Below are 20,373 nucleotides of genomic sequence, written 5' to 3' on the forward strand. Positions count from 1 at the left end.
GTTTCTTCCATTTCAAAAGGTCAATTTTATTTACAGAAAACATGAAACTAAAAGGTGCAGACTTTACACACTCTGAATAAACTACAGCATCAGGCCATGAAAAGCAGGTGTAACTCTGTATAAAGATGTTTGCCTAATACAGGGCTTCATCAGACTTATCTATTATGATAGGGGGAAGATTTTAAATCAGATCTGCACAAATCCAAGACCGCACAGCTGAAATCTAGACTGACCACACTCCTCTTTGGCTGCACATCCATACACAGACATTAGCAGCTTCAGTCTAAAGCTGGGCAGTGTATCTACTATAACAAACTCCTTTTAATGATGCAACTGCCCCCATCACTGCCATCACGTGATTTACCAGTGCTCGTGAATTATGGACATATTGGAGGTACAATGGACAGTGGTTACTTGTTAAAGGGTGAACAGCCCAGGGACCCTGTTTCACTTCCCATTTGGATCTTTTTTTTTTAATTGGCACCTAGTTTCATTTTTCACTTCTGGTTACTGCTTAAATTTTGGGACCAAAGGTTGTTTGGTTATGGTTGGAGAAGGACTGCGGTTTGGGTTAAAATGTGCAAATTAGCAAAGGCAACCCCAGCTGTTGACAAATAAAGTGCTGGAAGTGACGATCACCTTCACCGCCATAGGTGTCGGTGGCTGCTCACTCAGTCGTCACTACGAAAGCATAACATGCAAGAGAGCAAATAAACACAAGCTGAAGGTTTAACCGATGTTTCGGATCACTTAACTACTGTCTGCATCAGTGCAGCAAGTTCTTTCGGCATTGAAAAGCTGCTGTCTGTATTTACTTAAGAGACGCCGTGTGAATTTTGAAACTGAAAGGCGTGAACAGAGGTATTAGTCTTTACTGCTTTCTTTTGAGAGCGGGAAAAAAGATTTAGCTGAATCATGTGAGCCTGAGTTTCAGTCACAGGTCTCGAGACTACTCAGCAACCATCGGTCACAAGAAGAAAATGTGTGTTCAAAGATCAGTTGTGAGTGGTTGCTGGAAGTTGATTCCAGTTGTTGTGAAATAGGCCTAGAAGATGGCCAGTGACTCCCTGGTAACCACCAGTTGCTAGGGAACAGTGTGTATTCTGTGGTGAGATGGCAAGTGGCTGCTGAAGGTTGCTGGAAGTTGCTAACTACTTGCTGAGTGATAATGAAACCGTGAAAAGTGTGACAGTGGAGGGCCTTGAGTGCCAAAATAAATTAACTAAATACACAATCAAATAATAAATTAAATGTGTTAATGAATTATAACGGGAAATAAAGAATTGTGAAAATGTTTTAAATGAAATGAATTGACATTTTATGATTACCTATATATTTAATGAATTATTTCCCGTTGTAATTAATTAATGGGATATTTAATTTATTATTCAGTGATCTATTTATTTAATTAATTTTGGCACTCAAGGCACTTAATATGCAGCACAAACAGATGCTCTTCTGCAGCAAGAAGGCACAACTTTTACTTTGAAGGAGAACATTCCCCGTTTCCGGTTTCTCACTGAGTAAGAATTTGTCAACTCTTTACAGACAAAAGGTACAACTTTTACTTCTAAGGTGAATAATCCATATTTCCAGGTTACCTTGAACTTTTTCAACTTTCACGGCAGACCTGAGAGCAAACTGCAAATGTTTACAGACAAGTCTTCCACGCAGTCACAATGGGGCTTTTGCTACATCATCCTCTTTGTTTGATTTCACCTAGAAACACGCACTAAGCACTCGCTCAAACATTCAGGGAATGCGCGCTTCTCCCCAGCAACTGTAAATTGCCGTGTGGTTGCCGATCAGTCTCTAGGCCTGAGTGAGGCCTGAGGCAACTTACAAAGGGGGGCAATTTAGCCATCAGCAGTTCTTCAGGCTACAAAAGCATCAATTTAATTTCCAAGCTTTTCTAAGCTAATGTTGACTAATTGCTGATAATGACCCCTGAAGAGAACAACTAAAAATCCAACCTGAGTCCTGTACACAGAAATTAGCATACAGGCTGTTAGAAGCAACAGATAGAGCCAGGCGAGATCTCACTACGTTATTTTACAATCTGATCGGACATTAGCAATAAAAAGCATTTAAATGAAAAAATGTCACCTAACAAAAAAACTTACCTAACACATAACTGCACCCCTTGTGCAATTATATGTTGTGTCTTTTGAAAGCCTCCACCAACAGAAACACATGACACAAAACCACAGTTTCTGGTCACTTTGTGCATCTAACAACAAGGCTGTGGCGGACAAATATTGTATGTATTCTCTGAGGTAAAATTGCAGTTTCTTTCAGTGGAGTCTGATGGAGTGTAACAGTTTCAGTTCCTCATTAGATAAAGATAAAGTACGGCTGCAGGTAAAGCAGTGAAAAGGCCACAGCAGAATAAGGCTTTACTTTCTGTTATGGTTGGTGCTCCTGTTTCTGATTTTGTAAAACTGTAGCAGCATATAGATATAGATATAAGTTCATGAATTTCCAACTGATTGTATTTTTAATAGCTAACGCTCCTGTTAGCGGACATACTGATGTTTCTGAAGAGGAAGCCTCGCTTTTTTTATCATGCCAGCTAAGTAGCTGTGATATCTCACATATCGCTTTCATAGAAAAGGCAGATAATTATCTTCTGTCACCATTCAGCCTGCAAATATCAAGACATGATCTTGGGTATCCATATCACTCAGCTGTACATCTAATGGTCTAATGTTTTAACTGAAAGTAGGACAAAGAGGATGACTGTGTGAGAACAACGTAGGGCTAATGCTGAGAGCTTCTCTGAGTATCTGATATGTAACCTTGCGTGATAAGGCTTGGCATCATATTTCATATGAACGCAACTTCCCGACTTCATTAATGTTAAAGTTGGTTTTTAAGGTTGTTTTTCTACTTAAATAGCTGTTTAAACTGTTGCTCCAGCTGCTGTTGTGTCTGGTGATTGTCTCTGGGTGTGAGATAATCTTCTTCCCTTGTGAGACACGTGTTCACTTCTGTATTCCAGATCCGATCAGAATGCGGGGTGTTTAATTTACAATAAACCCATCAGTCCTGTTGCTCACGCTGGCTTGGTAAGGACTTGTGCAAAATGGTAAATAAACCTTGACGGCTGCAGGTCAGCGCCATTGAAAGCAGGTATCTGTAACTGAACTCCAGCAGCAAACCCGCCCGGCATCTCGTCTATAACTCGAACCAGACGTCCAGAGCACAGGGGGGCTTTTCTCTTTCCCTGAGAAGGTGTGACACTGTGGAGCACCTTAAAACTGTCCCTGGAGATTCTTTTGGTTCACTGTGGTCGCTTTTGAGTTTTCTGAGTGACTTTTTTAAGTCGGTTTTTACAGCCCAAATAGGCAAACTTCAATATTCATACTCATTTAAGTATAACGCAGCACAGACGCCAACCACAGACTTCCCTAAAGTCAGACATGTTCTGCGATTAGATACATCTCACTTTTTAAAACTGAGACATGCCTCTGTCTGTTTAACTTCTGCTTTCTACATGAAAAAGCACATCTAAAAAGAGCTGTATTTTTAGCAAACTTGAGACAGGTTCGCGCCAGACCTCTTTACCCAAAGTTACCTTTTTGGCCACTGCTATGTTGGATTTTTGGAGCCAGACATTAAAATTTTTGATAAATTGGGTGGAGTGCTGCACATTGTTATAAGAAATAAAAGTTAATCCACTGGAAATGTCTCTACAGCACTAGAGAAACTGATATATGTTTAGCACAAGGAGCTATTTTTGCACACATCATCTGTATTTCAGCTCAACCGAATTCACAACTGCTAATGGACATACTGATCCTTCTTCAGCGGTCAGTGGTTACATATGTAACCAACACTGCCTTGTTTTTTTCACTCAGACTTTCTGAGAAACAGAATCTAAAGCGGAAGATTTCAGATAGAAGATGAAAGGAGGTCCTGCAGAAATGTTCAGTATAAGCTCATCCAACTCATGATCTGTCACAGTTCACAGGTTGCTGTCTTTGGTGAAGTACAGAAATAAAGTTATGTGCCCACTGAGGCGTCAAGGAGACTTGCAAACAGTCATATCTGGCAAAAATGAATCTCATTCAGCAATAAGAAATCAAGAAGACTGTTTAAAAGGACACAAGTGCTATGCAGCAAAGTAAAACTTCAAGCTATCACTGTCTCACCGAACAGAGGGAGTATGTAATCAGTTCTGTTTGTTAGTGATCTAACATCCAGTTTTCAAGAAATTGTGTTCAAGTTTTGTGTGATGGTAATTTTGGTGAAAGTCACACCAAATCTTAAAATAAGTAAAAACTTTATATGAACCCACAATTTTTTTGGATCGTCTTAAAACTTCACAGCAATATACCAGGCCTCAGGGGACATAAGTACCTAGGTTAGCTAAGCATTTGACCTTGACTGCCATTGTTAGGGCCCAAGGTCAAAGTTGACCTTGGGCCCTAACAATGGCAGTCAAAGACTGATATATTGAGTAATATATCATATGAAAGGGCATGGAGAGAGCTGTACAACACACCTTTGTATTTTTTCAATGTGATGCCCTACAGCTTGTGCATCCAGCAGGCACAATCTTCTGTTAACGGCTCTGCTAAATGGCTTGAAATTAAGAATGTTCACTATACAAGGAGAGGGAATTTAAGTAAACTCCAAGTATTGTACATGATGTACATGCTGTGAAAAGCTAAATGACAGATGTGATTTGAGGTTTTTTTGAGGTTTTTTTAAACATTAAACGGACAATTCGCTAAATGCCACCTGCTAAAAAGCCTCCCTGAGGGGAAATTTAGATGATCTTCTATTTTAAAACTCAGCTCCACACCTGACACACTGTATAATACTGATGGTCTTTACTTGTCTTTGTCAGGTAGGCATTTTGTGGAAACCATTCAGAGAGGCCAGAGATGCAGGTATCTGACAAATAATGCAATACATATTCAAAGTATCCTGAATGAAGCCGCCAAAGGAAATCCCTGCAAGCCCTCTTTACATCCATGCTGGCCCCTGATGTGATTCTCATTTCCCAGTGTGGCACTCAGTGAAAACAAGTTTCAAAGCAGGTCAGTGACAGCAGCTCTGACCTTCAAGTGAGCACTGGGAGAGGCGCTGGCGTTTTGCCCGGGGACACTCGAAGAGAGCATCTGGTTGTTGTGGGAAAACAAACCTGCGACCTCCCACTCAAAGGTTGATCTCACACAGACCAGCTGCGCTTCTGCTGCTGCTCAGATTTAAATCTGGTTCAGATGTTCCTGCCGATGACTCCGCCGAGGATTTCAGGTCATGCGAGGCCACTTGAGAAGCCGCCTGCAGAGTGTGGGTGCACCTGAATGACACTGAGCGTGCTCTATGTGTTAAAACTGTGGCGTTCGACCCTTTAACATCCTGATTTCTGGTCTGAGGTTGCAGAAAAACACAAGCCAACACAAACCGCGTAGAAACACAAAGTACCAAGCAGGAAGTTCGTGGACTGGTTATTAGCTGATATCTCATATGCAAAAAGTAGTAGAATAAAACCACCTGTCACACAGAAAAATTTGATTCAAATTATGAGATGAAAGGACAGAAATCTCTCTTCCCCTGTTTGCTACTCACTTTGCTTTGCATTTTCAGCCTCGGCTTCTTTTAAACATCTCTAGGGAACTGCTAGCTTGGTGTCTGAAATGTAAATTAAATGTAAATTGATGGGGTTATTTTCTAGACTCTCACTTTACCTGGTGGGGTTAACTTTTATGTTCTTATAGGAAAAAGCAACAACAGGTTAAAGGACTAAAAAGCAAAAACAAGCCAAAAATATACCACAGATCAACCCACGAGTTTCAAGAGAGTATTTATTTTCTATAAAGCCTTATAAGCCTGGTTTTGCAGTTCTAAACATATAATTACAGGGCACATACGCTCAAACACAGACTGAGCGAAGCCATCTGTGATATCTGTGTGACTGTGACGGATGAGATGAAGTGAAAAAATGACAAACGTGACTAAAAATAGCAAAACCTGCAGAGCAGTTATTCCTGGACTTCCTGCTCTCACATCTCAAACATACATAGACTTGAAGAAAATACGGACTGGGTACATGCTAAAGATACTCATCTGTAACTCAGAAAACTGTCGGTGTGATTACTTTGTTGTGATCTTGTCACACATCTACGTTCTCTCTCTCTCTCTCTCTATCTCAGCCCTTCAATCAGTTCCAGTAGTAAGAAGTTGACCTCCAGGGCAGTCCCTCGATAACCTCTCGTGTTAAGAAGTCCAACTTTATGTTTACAGGTTGACTCTAATGAACAGCTTTGGTCTCTTTAGCTGAGTTCTCCCTCCTTAACACCTGTAGGGAGGTGAGTTATTTTAACTTTGGCACATATAGGGCCTTGGGGATAGACACGATGCACATCTTCAGCCTCACCTCCAGTGCCAGTGCCCCCTTTTTAGATTTAAATTGCGTGTAGACATTGAGGGTTCTGGGGAGGAGCTGACGCCCGATATTGTCTGGCAGAGGTTCTTTTGCACCATATGCACTGGCTCGCTGGATAACTGGGGCCCGGGCCTCCTCCCTGCCTGCTTCTGTTCCTGGGGGTGGGGCTGTGGCTCCCCACACCCACTATTAGACACTACATGGAAACCTTATGAATACAAGCAGGTTCCCACAGACACACAGTATCTTGGGCTGCCTCTGCCTCTAAAAATATTTCATATTATTAGCACTGTGTGATGTTTAGTAACATTGTCACTGTTATTTATGCATATTTTGGTCGTTGCTGTGGTTTCTCTTTCTCCCTTTTACTTTCAAACCGTCGTCTTCTATTTTTCTCTCCTTCTGTTACATCGTTTTAATTTCGTTACTTCCTATTTTTTCTTTTGCTTTCTTAAACTTACTCATGTGGCTTTTGTTAAGGGTCAAAGGTAAGGGTCACTCTGATTAAATTTAAATCTAGGTGTGCTAAAGGAGCTGGAGTTGGTGAGCTGGACCGCTCAATCGTGCCTTGTAAAGCATTTTAATGCAATTACCAGATTGATAACCTGGTTCCTGTGAGGCTATATGCACTAACAGATCATGCATGAAGTCTGTGCATGAGTGTTGATGAGTGAAATTTTAGTTTTTGGTTAGTCTTAAACCTTACTTATTAACAGATATCTATAAAGCTAACAAGCTAACAAGAATTAGCTCAGTATTTCAGCCACTCATCCAAATATGGTCACTTCTGGCTCCAGAAAAGCTACATGACAGCGAGAAAAACCGAGAGGCTGAAAACTCTCTTTGTCATCTGTCTCCTTGCAGGCTCTGATTGGCTGTTGTTAAAGTTTACCAATGTGTGGAATTGCAAAACCCTCTCATTAACAGCTCATCTACACAAACATGCGCACCAAAGTCCCACAGCAGGTTTGCACTTCACATGTCATGACAGGTTAATTGGAGATTACCTTGCCCAAAACTCCCCAAACTCTGGGCGCATCTTAACCCACGATAAAATGTTTTAGACCGAGGCCGTTTAAAAACAACAACAAAGTCCCAGAAAACTGAAAGAGATACTGAGCTCGCAGCAATGGTGCTAGTTTGTAGTCATGTACTGTTTACAAGGAAACCCGCAGTGAAGACGTTATTTAGATGAGTGATGGAACATTTCTCTCACTGATGAACAGGATCAACTTTCTGTGATTTCCTTATCTGGATAACTGAGCATGCATCAACAGATCGACATGGTCCACTAATTATACTAACAAACCATCACATCCCAACTGACCCAGTGCTTTAACTACAGCATAGCAGCTAGAAAATTTTCTTCTTGCTCTTGAGTCAAAAACAGATCAAAATGACAAAGTCATGACTGAAATTCATTACAAGTACAAAAGTATTGCACTGCACAGGTGTAGAAAACCAAGCAGCTAGCCATGCAGTCTGCCTTTACAAACATTTGTGAAAGAAGGGATCATTCTAAAGAGCTCAAAGAATTTGAGTGCGATGCTGTAACAGCATGCCAGTGTTGCAACAATTTAGTTTATGAAATATTTCCCTACTTATTATTAAACCCACCATCAACGTTATTGCAAAGCAGAAGTTTTTAGAACCACAGCCACTTAGACCACATGCCATTATAGAGCAGAGTGAGCGAATGCTGAGCTGCATCGTGCATAAAAGCTCTCCAAAACCTCCTCTGGCATTAACATCAGCGCAAAGTCTGTGCACCAGGAGCATGGCTTTCTTTTACCAAGCAGCCCCTACAGGTGTAATGTGCACATAAGTGAATGTTTTTTTCTACATAGTGTTCTTTTTACATGTTTACTTATAAAAGACTAAAACTGCATTTCAACAATAAGAGCAGGCTACTATGAATTATGCTAAAATCAGACTCAATGAAACCGTGCTGAGACAAGGCTTTAGTGTCTGTTTATGTCTGAGTTACATCATGTTTGCACCAGTTCTGCTTTTATGCAATAATTTCATCTCGTAGGCTTTTAACCATACATTTGTTTATTGTGTGTTTTAAACAAGTTAAATAAGGTGGAGTTGAATTGCTGTGTGACTGCCGTCTATACAGCGTTATAAATAAATAAAGACTGCATATTTGCTTGCTAGAGGCTGGACTCAAGATTAAAGTTGACAAATTTCCTTTAGCAATATAAAAGAAAACATGACATCAAATATTAATCATAAGTCATGGTCATTTCAAGAAAAAAAAAATCAGTAAGCAGCTCCCACCTGATCCTTCACAATCAGCTGATTTTAACCTTTGAAACATTACACAGAGCTCAAATCTGACTATGTTAGAAAACCACTGTGACCCAGAAGGAACTGCAGCAAGATGAGTGTGGTATCAAAATGTAGGTAAAAGGGAGACCTTTCATATGCTGTAACTTGTTTTGAACCACCGTCTATCCCACATGTTTACCCAAACTGTAGCTTTTGTATTTTTCCCCAGTGACTTATGAGAAAACTGTTCAAACGTCCAGGGTAAAGGTGCTTGTCTTTTAGCCCTGAATATGGATATGAGGTCTCAAAACTCCCTTTTTTCCCCCAACAAAGTTGAGAAAACCTGGCCCCATCCTTTCAAACTCTCAGGACCTTCAACTTGGAAAATATTCATAGCATGAAGCTAAAATTTTACATGGATATTGTGCTTTTTTAAACAAAAACAAAAAATTATGATTATGAGAAAGTCAAGCGGCAGCTTTGCTCAGCTATGACTGATTTCATGTGGACTGACCTTAAAGTGAGTGCAGCATGACTTCACGGTGTTACTGTTAAAAAAAAACAACTATCTATATCTAGAAATGACATTAGGAACCAAACAGCCTGCATCTCTAAACTTTGCTGTGATCTTAGACGTTAATTTTGTAAACACGCTTGCAGTCTAAAATGTGAAATACAGCAAGGGAGTGCAGGAAAAGTGACTTTGCTGTAACTATTAAAAGCCTGCAGCCTCTGTGTGAATGGCTGTAGGCTGAATGGATGAGCTGTAAGTGTAACACGTATGTGTAAAGCACGGCCCCTGATGAAGCCCTGCTTGGCTAACCCTGCTGTAAATAATACATCTGCTTCCAATAATACTCCAAAACACGACATATCTGAAATCGAGGCGAGATGGCTATCGCTGCATTCCTCACAGCACAGCTCCCTGCAAGAACAATGAGCGGCCAGTGTTGTTGCCGCTCGCTTTATCTGCCAGATCTGTCCTGGAAGGGGCGTGGACTGTAAATATGAGTGTGTGTTACGTGTGTTTGTGTCTGAGAGGGAGAGAGAGCGGGGGGGTCAGGAGGGGGTGTGTTGGACTCAGAGAAACACTCCCCTGCATTCACACAAAGGCACTTTTGTCTCAGACGCGCCAACGACACCTTTTCAGAACAATAGAAACTAAAGATGATTTTGGCGCCTGTTCCCTGCTGGAATTAAGACACCAGAGCCAATATCATACCTGCAATTTAACACCTGTTTCACAACCCAAGTATGAAAGCGCTCAGTGAAAGAAGCACCCGAGTTGATCTGGAGTTGTTTGCCAAGTTCAGTGTCTGTTCATAGTTTTCTTTTGGGGTCATTTCTTGTGTTTCTTAGTACTTTTCCAGCATCTTCCCTATCTGCCCCAACCTCTCCTTGTCTTTGTTCCTACTACTGCGGTTAAAATTGAGGAAAAATCTTCAACATAAAGATGGCCTTGTTCTTAACTACGTGCAGGATTTATTAACCCCCATGGGCGCTGTTGGTTACGCTGATGTCTCAGCTCGCCTTTGCTGGTTGACAGTCTCCACACTGAGACCAGAACTGTGACTTTAACTGTGAAACATTAATTTAGTGAAAGGCTGTTATCATTGTTTACGATAGTTTTAGCCCTTGGTTTGTCACTAATAGCCTTATTTATTTTAGATATTCTGCTCTTTTTTGTTCTTCCCAGGGATTTTATTTTTTAGAAACTGATCGATATATTAGCAGGGCCGATATGTAAGCCCATATTAGTTATTAACGACGTACCTGTATCAGCATTTATAACGGAAATTAAATGAAAACTTAAAAGGCAAAAAAAGACAAGAGAAACATCCTTTAGGCATGTTATGAATGTTCATGTTATGTAGTTTTGGCATTGCACAACTTCCCTGTTGGGCGCACGTGTTTGGAACGCTACAAACAACCAGCTGACGAGAGCAAAGTTGAAATATCCAAAAAAAAATATCAGTTTATCTCGATGAAGCGGTTTGTAACTTTAAGAAAAGTACTTTATAAACGTATGCCATTATAACCACACAGTTGTTTTTCAATTATTCCAGGCCTAAACTGACATCCCGACAGGCTTAAGCATGGGATAATTTGGCATTTGTAAGACTTTTTGTTAGGCACAAGCTACAGCTGTTAAGGATATTTTCCCACCAGGAAAAATAAAAAATAAAAATCTGGAACTGCTTTAGAGACTTTCAGTTCTTCATCACACTCATCCCACTGTTTTTAACACTTATTTAATGCAACACAACACATCGCATACTCATAAGAAATGAAGTGGGACTTTCTCAAATTACCTGCTCCAAAAGTCCCATTAATCCAAATGTTGGCTTTATTAGCCAACATAAATATGTCTTTTTATATGCTTTTACTCCAAGGACTCAGTGGCATCATGATGTTTTGACCTTGATATGACAACCAGGAAGTGAAAGTTGGGACGCTCATGTTCGTCACATGTTAGTCCTAAGAAGAAACAGTGCCTCTGCTGAAAGCTGGCCCATCGCATAGAGCACCAAACCTTAGCAGCAACATCTAACCATTTTATTCCCATGTGAGTTCAGTCTCAGAGCTGTTAGCAGAATCCTTAATATCCTTAGCTTGTTTACACTGTTTTTTTTTTTTACGACGTGAACCACAAACCATGCTGCTGTAGAGAAGGTAAACAGACTGGTATTTACATTGTGCTCTCCTACTTAATTTTTAGTGCTCAAAGCACTCTCTCACATGCCTCTTTCACACAAGTGCTTTTTAACTTAAATTCACACACTCGTACTCAAATGGATGCATCACAGGCAGCTCAGGGATCAGTATTTTACCCAAACATACTTCAACGTGCAGGCTAGAGGAGCCAGGGATCAAACCAGCAACGTTCTGATTGGAAAATGACCCAATCCACCTCTTGAGTCACAGCCACCCAAACCTTTACACCCAGTCCACTACTAACCAGGTCCGACTCTGCTTAGAAATCGGCAGGTTCAGGGTGGTATGGCTGTAATCCAAAGACCCCCTTCTAAAGGTTCTTTCCTGGACTGTCAGGGTTTAAAAGGAATCACGGTGCTAAAGAGGACCGGTCTGAATTATCTTATTGCACTTTTGACAATCTAAAATCAACAGTGGTGCTATAGAGAACCAATCTAAAGGATTTTTAAGGGTTTAAATTGAACCATGGTGCTACCTCCTAAAGTTTCATTATTGTACTACTATGAGAATAACATTACCATGCCATAAATAATAGGTTCTTTACTGGATATTTCAGGGTATTAAGGGACTGAAATGCTACAGAAAAAACCTTTTGAAGGTTTTTAATGACCCACGGTGCTACAGAGGACCTCTTGAAGGTTCTTCATTGCTCTTTAAAGAGTTTAAAATGGGTCATCGTTCATTGGAGAACCCCTCAAGAATGCTTTGGTGTTTTCCCGTCCTGGAGCGAGAGAGCCGGATGTGACACTAGTATGTTCCAGTGGCAGCCAGCGGTACTGCAATGAAAGAAATTCCCAAGTGAAGTTATTATGCTGAATTTGGAATGCCTTAGTTTTACATTCACAAGGCAATTTGTAAAGTCCAGGAAAGTTTGGGGTTTTTTTTTTGCTTTGACGCACCTAAAAAGTAACCGTTATTCAACTGAATTGGCACCACTTTGAAGTCCAGTATCCAGCTGCTATAAAACATCTGTGGGAAGGAGTCAAGTAGCCTCCTCCAACACCTCTGGGACGGAGTTTAACCCCAAAACAGGGCAGGCCCTCGTTTCCTAACATCACTGCAAGTTTCTGCAGCCGGGTCCAAAATGTGGAGGCTGATACGTCAAGAACGCCTGCAAGCATTTCTCATGCAGATGTCCAAATACTTCTGGCTACTCGTTGTGCAATTCAACCTTCTCGTTATTGTTTTACAACTTTGTACAATCCATCCGCCGTCTCTTTGTCTCTGTCACACATGGACATTACCATAAATTTAAATGCTTCCCTTGTACAATACAGTGTAAACATAAAGGTACACTGCCGCAGGGCAGGCGGCTGTAACGCCGCCTCCAGACCTCTCTGTGGGCTTAACTGACTCTCACACTCACAACTCCCTCACTCAACACTGTTTCCTGAAAGAAAAAAGAAAAGAAAGACAAACTTTTCCTAAAAACTGAACATGGCAGACTTACGTAACCCTTTGCGTGACACTGAACTATGTTAATTTGAGTGGAGGGAGGGAGGGAAAAAACAAACTCCCCTAAAACACATAGAGAGAGAAGGAAAAAGACAGGAAAAAAGTATGTTGTGGCAGTCGGAGGAGGAGGAGAAAAAACAGAGCGAGTCTCAGATTACGCCATCCTCCCTCCCTCCCTCCTCCCTCGTGGAAACATTGCGTGAGAGCGCTCTACGTCCTGATTATGATTAATGCAGGTAGTGCCACACACACACATACGCACACATACACTGAAACCGCGGTTCTGGCTGGGTTCTGCCGTGGGTCCCTGCTCAAGCCTGTGGTTCTGTACGGGGCAGTTAACACTCCGTCTGGCTTGTTAAAGCTAAAAATCACAAACTGGTAAAAATCACAGTGAGGAGGCCAGCGTGGCTGAGAGCAGAGGGATCTTTATGGCACAGCAAAGGGTCTCAAACAATATATATCCCCAGGACGCTTTAGAGAACCCTTCTAAAAGTTCTTTATAACACTTTTAATGGATTGAAATGTCCATGCTGTTATGGAGCTTTCAAGAGTTTAAAACAAGCACTTTGATACAGAGAACCCTTCTACAAGGTCCTTAAAGCACTTTTAAGGGTGTAAATGATCAACGGGGCTATATAGAATCTACAAAGAACCCTCTAAAGGTTCTCTCCTGCATGTTTAAGTGTTGACAATTAACACTGGTTCTATAGAGAACCAATCTAAAGTTCTTTCCTCGATTTTCAGTGTTTCGAATTAACTATGTCCCCCCTGGAGAATCCCTCTGAAAGTTCTTCGTGGGAGTTGTTTAAACTGAACCATGGTGCTATACAGAACTTCTTTAAAGGCTCTTTACAGCACTTTAAATATGGTGATAGAAGGTTATAGAAGATCCTCTACAAAGGCAACAACACAACTAAGGATATCAGCTGAAATGCAACAGGATGTTATGGTGCCCCATGATGCCTTAGAGGAGTCCCATACAGTGGCCCATGGTCTTAACAGTATGGTTAAGGGTCTATTATTAACTTACTGAGCATAGTTCTCTGGAGAGCCTGCAGAGCAGCGTAATGTGTCCAAGACTCAAATACAGTGCTTTATAAAAACTCTCCAAAGTTATTTACACCCCAATGAGAGGTCTGATGAGGACACTTCAGGATGGTGCTTTGGAGAACCTCTAGAAAAGCACCTTGAATAATATAAGTAGAACAATTAGAGCCTGGTGCTTTATATAACCTCTAAAGGGTTCTTTCCCAAAGGGTCTAAAATAGACTTACATACTTGTGGTGCCTTTGGAAACAGCAACACCATCTACTTGATCCTTTAGACATCCTCACTCCTATACAGTATCTTCCATCCATCAACACCACAGGGGGCCTTTAAAGGATCTTTGAAGCAGAATTATTAATGTTTTTTAAACTATGTGGCCATTGCGTATCAGAGTACTGGATTAGAGACCCAATCTAAGTTTTTCTTTATGATCTCACAGAAGGAACTATTGTAAAATGATGCTTTAGAGGACCTTTAAATATGCACTGGAACCAGTATATGCTGTTTTAAGGGCTATAAAGTCCATTCTAGGCTGGTGACATTAGAGCAGGTCATCTACAATCGGAAGGTCGATGGTTAGAGTTCAGGCTCCTCCAGTCTACAGAAATCACATGAGCACCAGTTGGTTTAAGTGCCAATGAAGAGATTTTTTTTCCACTAGTTTACATCCAGTTTGAATTGTTGTTTCTTTAAGAACATTCTAGTTCAGTGGCAAGAGAAAAGTCCACTTCTAGTGGTTTATTCACAGCAAAATTCATGAGCAACTAAGCCTATCATTAGTAATATCTCTATTTTTTTCACTTTATAGGGCTGGGCTCTGTTCTTCTGTTTTTGTGCAAAGAATAACTTTGTGGTTCCCAAAGTGAAGACCTCGGGGACCTGCAGCGGCACTCGAAGGGCTTCTAACAAGTCCTGAAACATCATCTCTGACAAAGCACAGAAGAACAAAGATTCACTGTGCTTGGCTTCCCTACAAAAACGGGATAATGAAATGAGCAAAACTCCGTCCAACGGTTCCTTCTCTATGCAGAGGTAGTTTTCAAATTGCACTGTTGGGGGGGGGGTTCTGAGGCGTCCCGACTGGGGAATCAAGAGGGAAACAAAGATACTATACATATATTAAAATCATAAGTAGAATCACAGGAAGGTGGTACGATGAGATTTCTGATGTGGGGTTTCAGTCTTTACAGTGTCAACCTCCCCGCCTACAGGGCACACTCAAACAAAAACTCAAAAGATAAATTCCAGTTCAGCACCATCCATTTCTGAGGAGTCCTTTAAGGAGTTTTTAAAGGCCACAGATCAGTCTGGGAAGGCCAGCTGTCCCAGATGGTATAATTAGATTTAAATGATACTGAAGCAACAGTTAACTTTATTCTCCACGCAGTGCTGCTGGACCTCAGCACTTCACATTACCTCGGGGTGGCTGGCCAGTATTGCATAACCACTGCAGGGAAAAATAGACTTTATAGCCCTATGGATTCAACAATCCAGCTACTATTGCACACACACACACATAGAGGGCACAAACACGCTTATTACAATGTAACGCAGGCTATAATACAGGAGTAGTGCAGGGATGTTTGCACAGCTGCACCTAAAAAAAAGGAAAAAGAGATCCCTGGTGTTAGAAAGCTTCACTGTGACATGTATGCATGCTTTGGAGAGAAAAACACACAGATTGTTGCTCAATATAAACATTAAAAGCCACCAAAGCGAGGTGTTTTAACAGGATTACACGTCCTAGCTTCTATTGAAGGTCAAAGGGACTGCCCGTACTGGCACAACTGTAGTATTACATTAGTAAACAGTAAAACGCGTTATAAAGCTGGTATAAACTACACCACGGAGCACATAAAGTGCAATAAAACGTCTGTCTTTAGCTCTCCGGTCACCTCAGACACCTCAGAGTGCTCGGGGGTTTTGCTTTGCGGTGTTTGGGGAGTTGACTTACATTTTCTGGACGGGCTTCTTCCGTTTCTTCGCGGCGTAAAGCGCCGTATTCGGCAGCATGTTGAATTCAGAAGAAACAAAGTGAGCAACAAGTGGCTTTATCCCGGCTTTATGTGCGCGTTAACAGGTCCGGGCGTGTTCAGAAGACTCGCATGCCCTCGAAAAAACTGAAAAGGAGACGATTAGAAATCCCCCCTCCTCTCGGTCCTCGACTGCTTCGCGTCCCGAGTGCCTCTCAGCCTAAAAAAAAACTTTTTGTTGTCTTTAATCGAAACAAGCCTCTGGTAGAAGTTAAAAACTACCACAACTTTTTATTTCCACGACGTGTAGGCCTCCTCGTCCGAGATACGGGCGAGTAAAGCGACTTTTAGGTGTTAAAAGAGCGAAAAGTCCTCGGAGTAGTTTTATGTAAGTCCTCGGGCTGCGCGTCACCTCCGTAGTGATTTGACGGGGCCGCTCAGCCGCCGCGCGCTCCCGTGGCGGTGAGTGTGAATGTGTGTGTGTGTCACTGTAATGAGAGAGAGCAGAATATTTAAGGTGGTCCAAATGTGGGCCAACTGAAATACACACCGCAGCCGAGGAATGGTTAGGAAACCGCATTCCAACCGGGAAGACCTTAAGGACTGTTTTTTTTTTTTTCATTGTAATGCTTGTATAAGCGTTTACTAACTAACTAAATAAATAAAAGTTAGTCTTTAAATAATATTTATGCTCATAATTACAATTACAGTTATTGAAGATATATATACACACATATATATATATATATATATATACATATATATATATATATATATATATATATATATATATATACAATATTTCTCTCTCTCTCTCTCTCTCTCTCTCTATATATATATATATATATATATATATATATATATATTAGGGGTGCAACTATACACAAAATTCACGGTTCGGTTTGGTTCATACTTTGGTGTCACAGTTTGATATTTTTTCGATACAAAAAAAATGTTCATGCTTTTTTAATTTGTCTTTTATCAAAATTATAAATATATTTTAACTCAAATGTACAATTTTTAAATTTAATGTTGCTGAAACAACAAAGGGATAAAATAATAAATCTATCTGATTGAGAAATCACTCATCTTTGGAAAAGAGAGTTTATTACAGAGAAATGGCTCTTTCCAAAATAAAAGCTATACTATATGCTTCTTCTGGGGTATATTCTCAGCAGCATATTAAACATATCAGGTCCCCATAAGGAGAATCATGTACTAACGGCTGTCTAAATGACTCCGGTAAAGTTTGTAGCATGCGTGCTTGTTGTTTTTGTCTGCTGCTACTTGCCTTTGCACTAGGATGATGTTGGCGTAAATGTGCAGTCATATTCATTTTGTTCCCACTAGTACTGTCAGCGTTAATCTCCTTAAAATGACATTAACGCCATAACGTGGCAAATCTCCGTTAATGAGCTACCTCGGATCTGGGGCTGGACAGCATCAGCACGTTAACGAGCAAACTGCGCTGACGCAGTAGTTCCCACCAATGTAACTGAGCATTGTGTGGCACATCCACATACTGTTTTACTTTTGTCCATGACTCGCTTACCTTCAGGGTCATACCTCACATGAAAACCAAAATAGTTCCAAAGGCCAGATCTGAATGAGGGTGGGGGAGGTTCAATTTGCCATGTTGCAACGAGCTTAGCTTCTGTCTTGCTAGCTTGTGCTGCGCTCAGTGGATCTGCGCTCGACAGTGCAGCCTAGGCGGAGTAGTCGAACGCAGATCCACTGAGCTCTCAGCATCATCAGAAGAAAAGTTGATCAAATAAATTAAAAATTTTGTATTGTTCGATACATATGCGTACCGAACCGAAAGCACTGTATCAACGGTTCAATATCAATACGAGTATCATTGCACCCCTAATATATATATATATATATATATATATTAGGGGTGCAACAATACTGAACAATATGAAATTTTTAATTTATTTTATCAACTTTCCTTCTGACGGTGCTGTCTGTGTTGAGCGCTCAGGGCAAGCTAGCGAGACAGAAGTTAAGCTCCTTGCAACATGGCAAATTGAACCTCCCCCACCCTCATTCAGATCTGGCGTTTGGAACTATTTTGGTTTTCATGTGACATATGACCCTGAAGGTAAGCGAGTCATGGACTAAAGTAAAACAGTATGTTGGATGTGCCACGCAATGCTCAATTACATTGGTGGGAACTAGTGTGTTAGCGCAGTTAGCTCGTTAACGTGTTGGCCGTCCAGCCCCACGCACGGGGCGATCTGCGGTAGCTCGTTAACGGAGATTTGCCGTGTTGTGGCGTTAACGTCATTTCAATGAGATTTACGCTGACAGCACTAGTGGGAACACAACAAATATGACTGCACATTTATGCCGACATCATCCTAGTGCAAAGACAAGTGGAAGCAGAGAAAAACAACAAGCAGGCATGCTACAAACTTTACCCGAGTCATTTAGACAGCCGTTAGCACATGATTCTCCTTATGGGGACCTGATATGTTTAATATGCTGCTGAGAATATAGCCCAGAAGAAGCGTATAGTATAGCTTTTATTTTGGAAAGAGCCATTTCTCTGTAATAAACTCTCTTTTCCAAAGATGAGTGATTCCTCAATCAGATACAGGGCTCACAAAATCGCTAGCGATTTTTCCAGTCGGGCTACCAAAATCTATCTCTGCCCTGCCCGTCGGCCTATCGTAGGAAGGAAAAATCTATGTCAATGCTTTTGCATTCTTTCGGAAATGTAGCTGGGCAATTATGTCATTGGCATCGGTGAGCCACTGTCAATGTGACATATTGAAATCGCGTTTGAATTTGCGCTTGTTTTTTGCTTTCACTTTGCAATCCCGTGAACTGTGTATAGAGAGCGACAGTACTGATTGGTGAGTGATGATAATTTGCGCACCAATTCCTCTGACATCGTCTTATCAATCGTTAGCTTACTATGCAAACATGACAAGTGAAATCTCCCGCAGCAAGCTTAAACATGTGAGAGGTTGATCGCGCAGAGAATCACTGAGCGTTATGTGAGTGCGTGTGTAAAAGCAGCAGGATATATATTTTAGTTCTGCTGAGCCAAATAAGACAGGTCAGGGTGAAGAAGTGACAGCCAAAGAAAAGCTTACCACAAGTTATGACAAATCAGACTATAAGGCAAAAAGAAAGTGCAGCTTTATGGTTTCATGGACAAACGAATTTCTGTGGCTGCAATATGACGAGCTAAATAACCAGGGCTGCACATAAGTGGTCCGCAGGTGCGCATTCGCTGTCAAAATAAAAAACGCGCACAAGATAAGAAGTTGCAACTCCTGTTTGCGTATATAAGATTTTCAGGAGGAGGACAGACATTTGTTTAGAACTCTTAAAGATGTCGAAGAAGCTCCTTTAAGCAATTACTGTGATGTACCTCCGCCTCCAAAGAAATGTCAGAAGGAGTCCGAACCACAAAAGAAGCGTGTATTCTCGGAAAAGTGGTTGCAGGAGGTGAGCTGGCTTCAAACAAATGATGAACGCACAGAGATGTGGTGCAGAATGTGCCGTGAAAATTTAATAAATGACAAATTAAAAAGGCATGAACTTTTTTTTTTGTATCGAAAAAATATTGAACCGTGACACCAAAGTATCGAACCGAACCGAACCGTGAATTTTGTGTATCGTTGCACCCCTAATATATATATATATATAGAGAGAGAGAGCTTATATGCTTATATTTTGTAGACTTAAATGTATACTTACATTCAATTTTAATAAATTGTTCAGTATTGCAAATGCTCCATACGTTCCAGTAAATAAATAACTTAAAATTACATCAAACAGTAATATTACTGAGAAAAATACATATACATGGCAACATATATGGCATTTGTTTTGCCTATAAGCATTACAACTAGTTATAAATTTATTTAAATTTTTCCTATAGGCACTAGTATATTTATAACGATCATATTCGTTAAATAAACAGAATTTAAAAGTTCTAAAATTATTTGAACTCATTACTCTAATGTCTAACATAATTTCATAAAGAAAGTCATATTTAAAAATTCAATCAATGTAAACACAAATTAAATTAAAAATATCAATGGATTATAAATCTTAAAACGTACAAAAAATTAAATACAAATTAATTTTAAAAAATTAAACAACTATTATACTTTACATTTAGTCATGTATTTTTTGTTTATTTCTTATTTCTGGCATGTACAACATTTCCTATAGTGGAGTCCATTGATGGCAGAAGTAGGACAGGACCCTTCAGATACTAGACGCTGGTGGGGGCAGAGATGGAGCAAGTGGAGACTTGGACGACGATCTCCATCTGGCCAGGATGAAGTGGAGTTCGGAGTCTGAATGGCAGGATAACAGAAGATAGCTGATATATAAAGAGCACAGAAGTGACTGATTGGCTTGCAGAAAGTGGGCAAGAAAAGGATTAGGTCAGAATCTGACAGTGTGGCAAAGTGTAAGTGGTGTAAAGGACAGACTGGTGTCCCAAACACCCAGGAATGCAGGTATATGAATGAATGCATATCT

General features: G+C 40.6%; 1 protein-coding gene and 1 long non-coding RNA gene across 2 annotated transcripts in view; both read right to left on the reverse strand.

Moving 5' to 3' along the window:
* Window positions 1–16,315, reverse strand: part of LOC146491659 (aryl hydrocarbon receptor-like) — a 94,642-nt gene extending 78,327 nt beyond the window's left edge. Inside the window, 1 exon segment of the mRNA XM_085152596.1 lies at window positions 15,846–16,315. Coding sequence (XP_085008722.1) covers window positions 15,846–15,904 — 59 coding nt within the window. The 5' untranslated portion in view covers window positions 15,905–16,315.
* Window positions 8,380–15,839, reverse strand: LOC146491660 (uncharacterized). The gene is made up of 2 exons (XR_014872549.1): window positions 11,624–15,839; window positions 8,380–11,557 (listed from the first exon to the last, which is right to left on the reverse strand). It is a non-coding gene; the product is annotated as an uncharacterized LOC146491660 (long non-coding RNA).
* Window positions 16,316–20,373: the final 4,058 nt, after the last annotated feature.

This window comes from Neolamprologus multifasciatus, chromosome 23 (assembly GCF_963576455.1).
Source record: "Neolamprologus multifasciatus chromosome 23, fNeoMul1.2, whole genome shotgun sequence".
NCBI lineage: Eukaryota > Metazoa > Chordata > Actinopteri > Cichliformes > Cichlidae > Neolamprologus > Neolamprologus multifasciatus.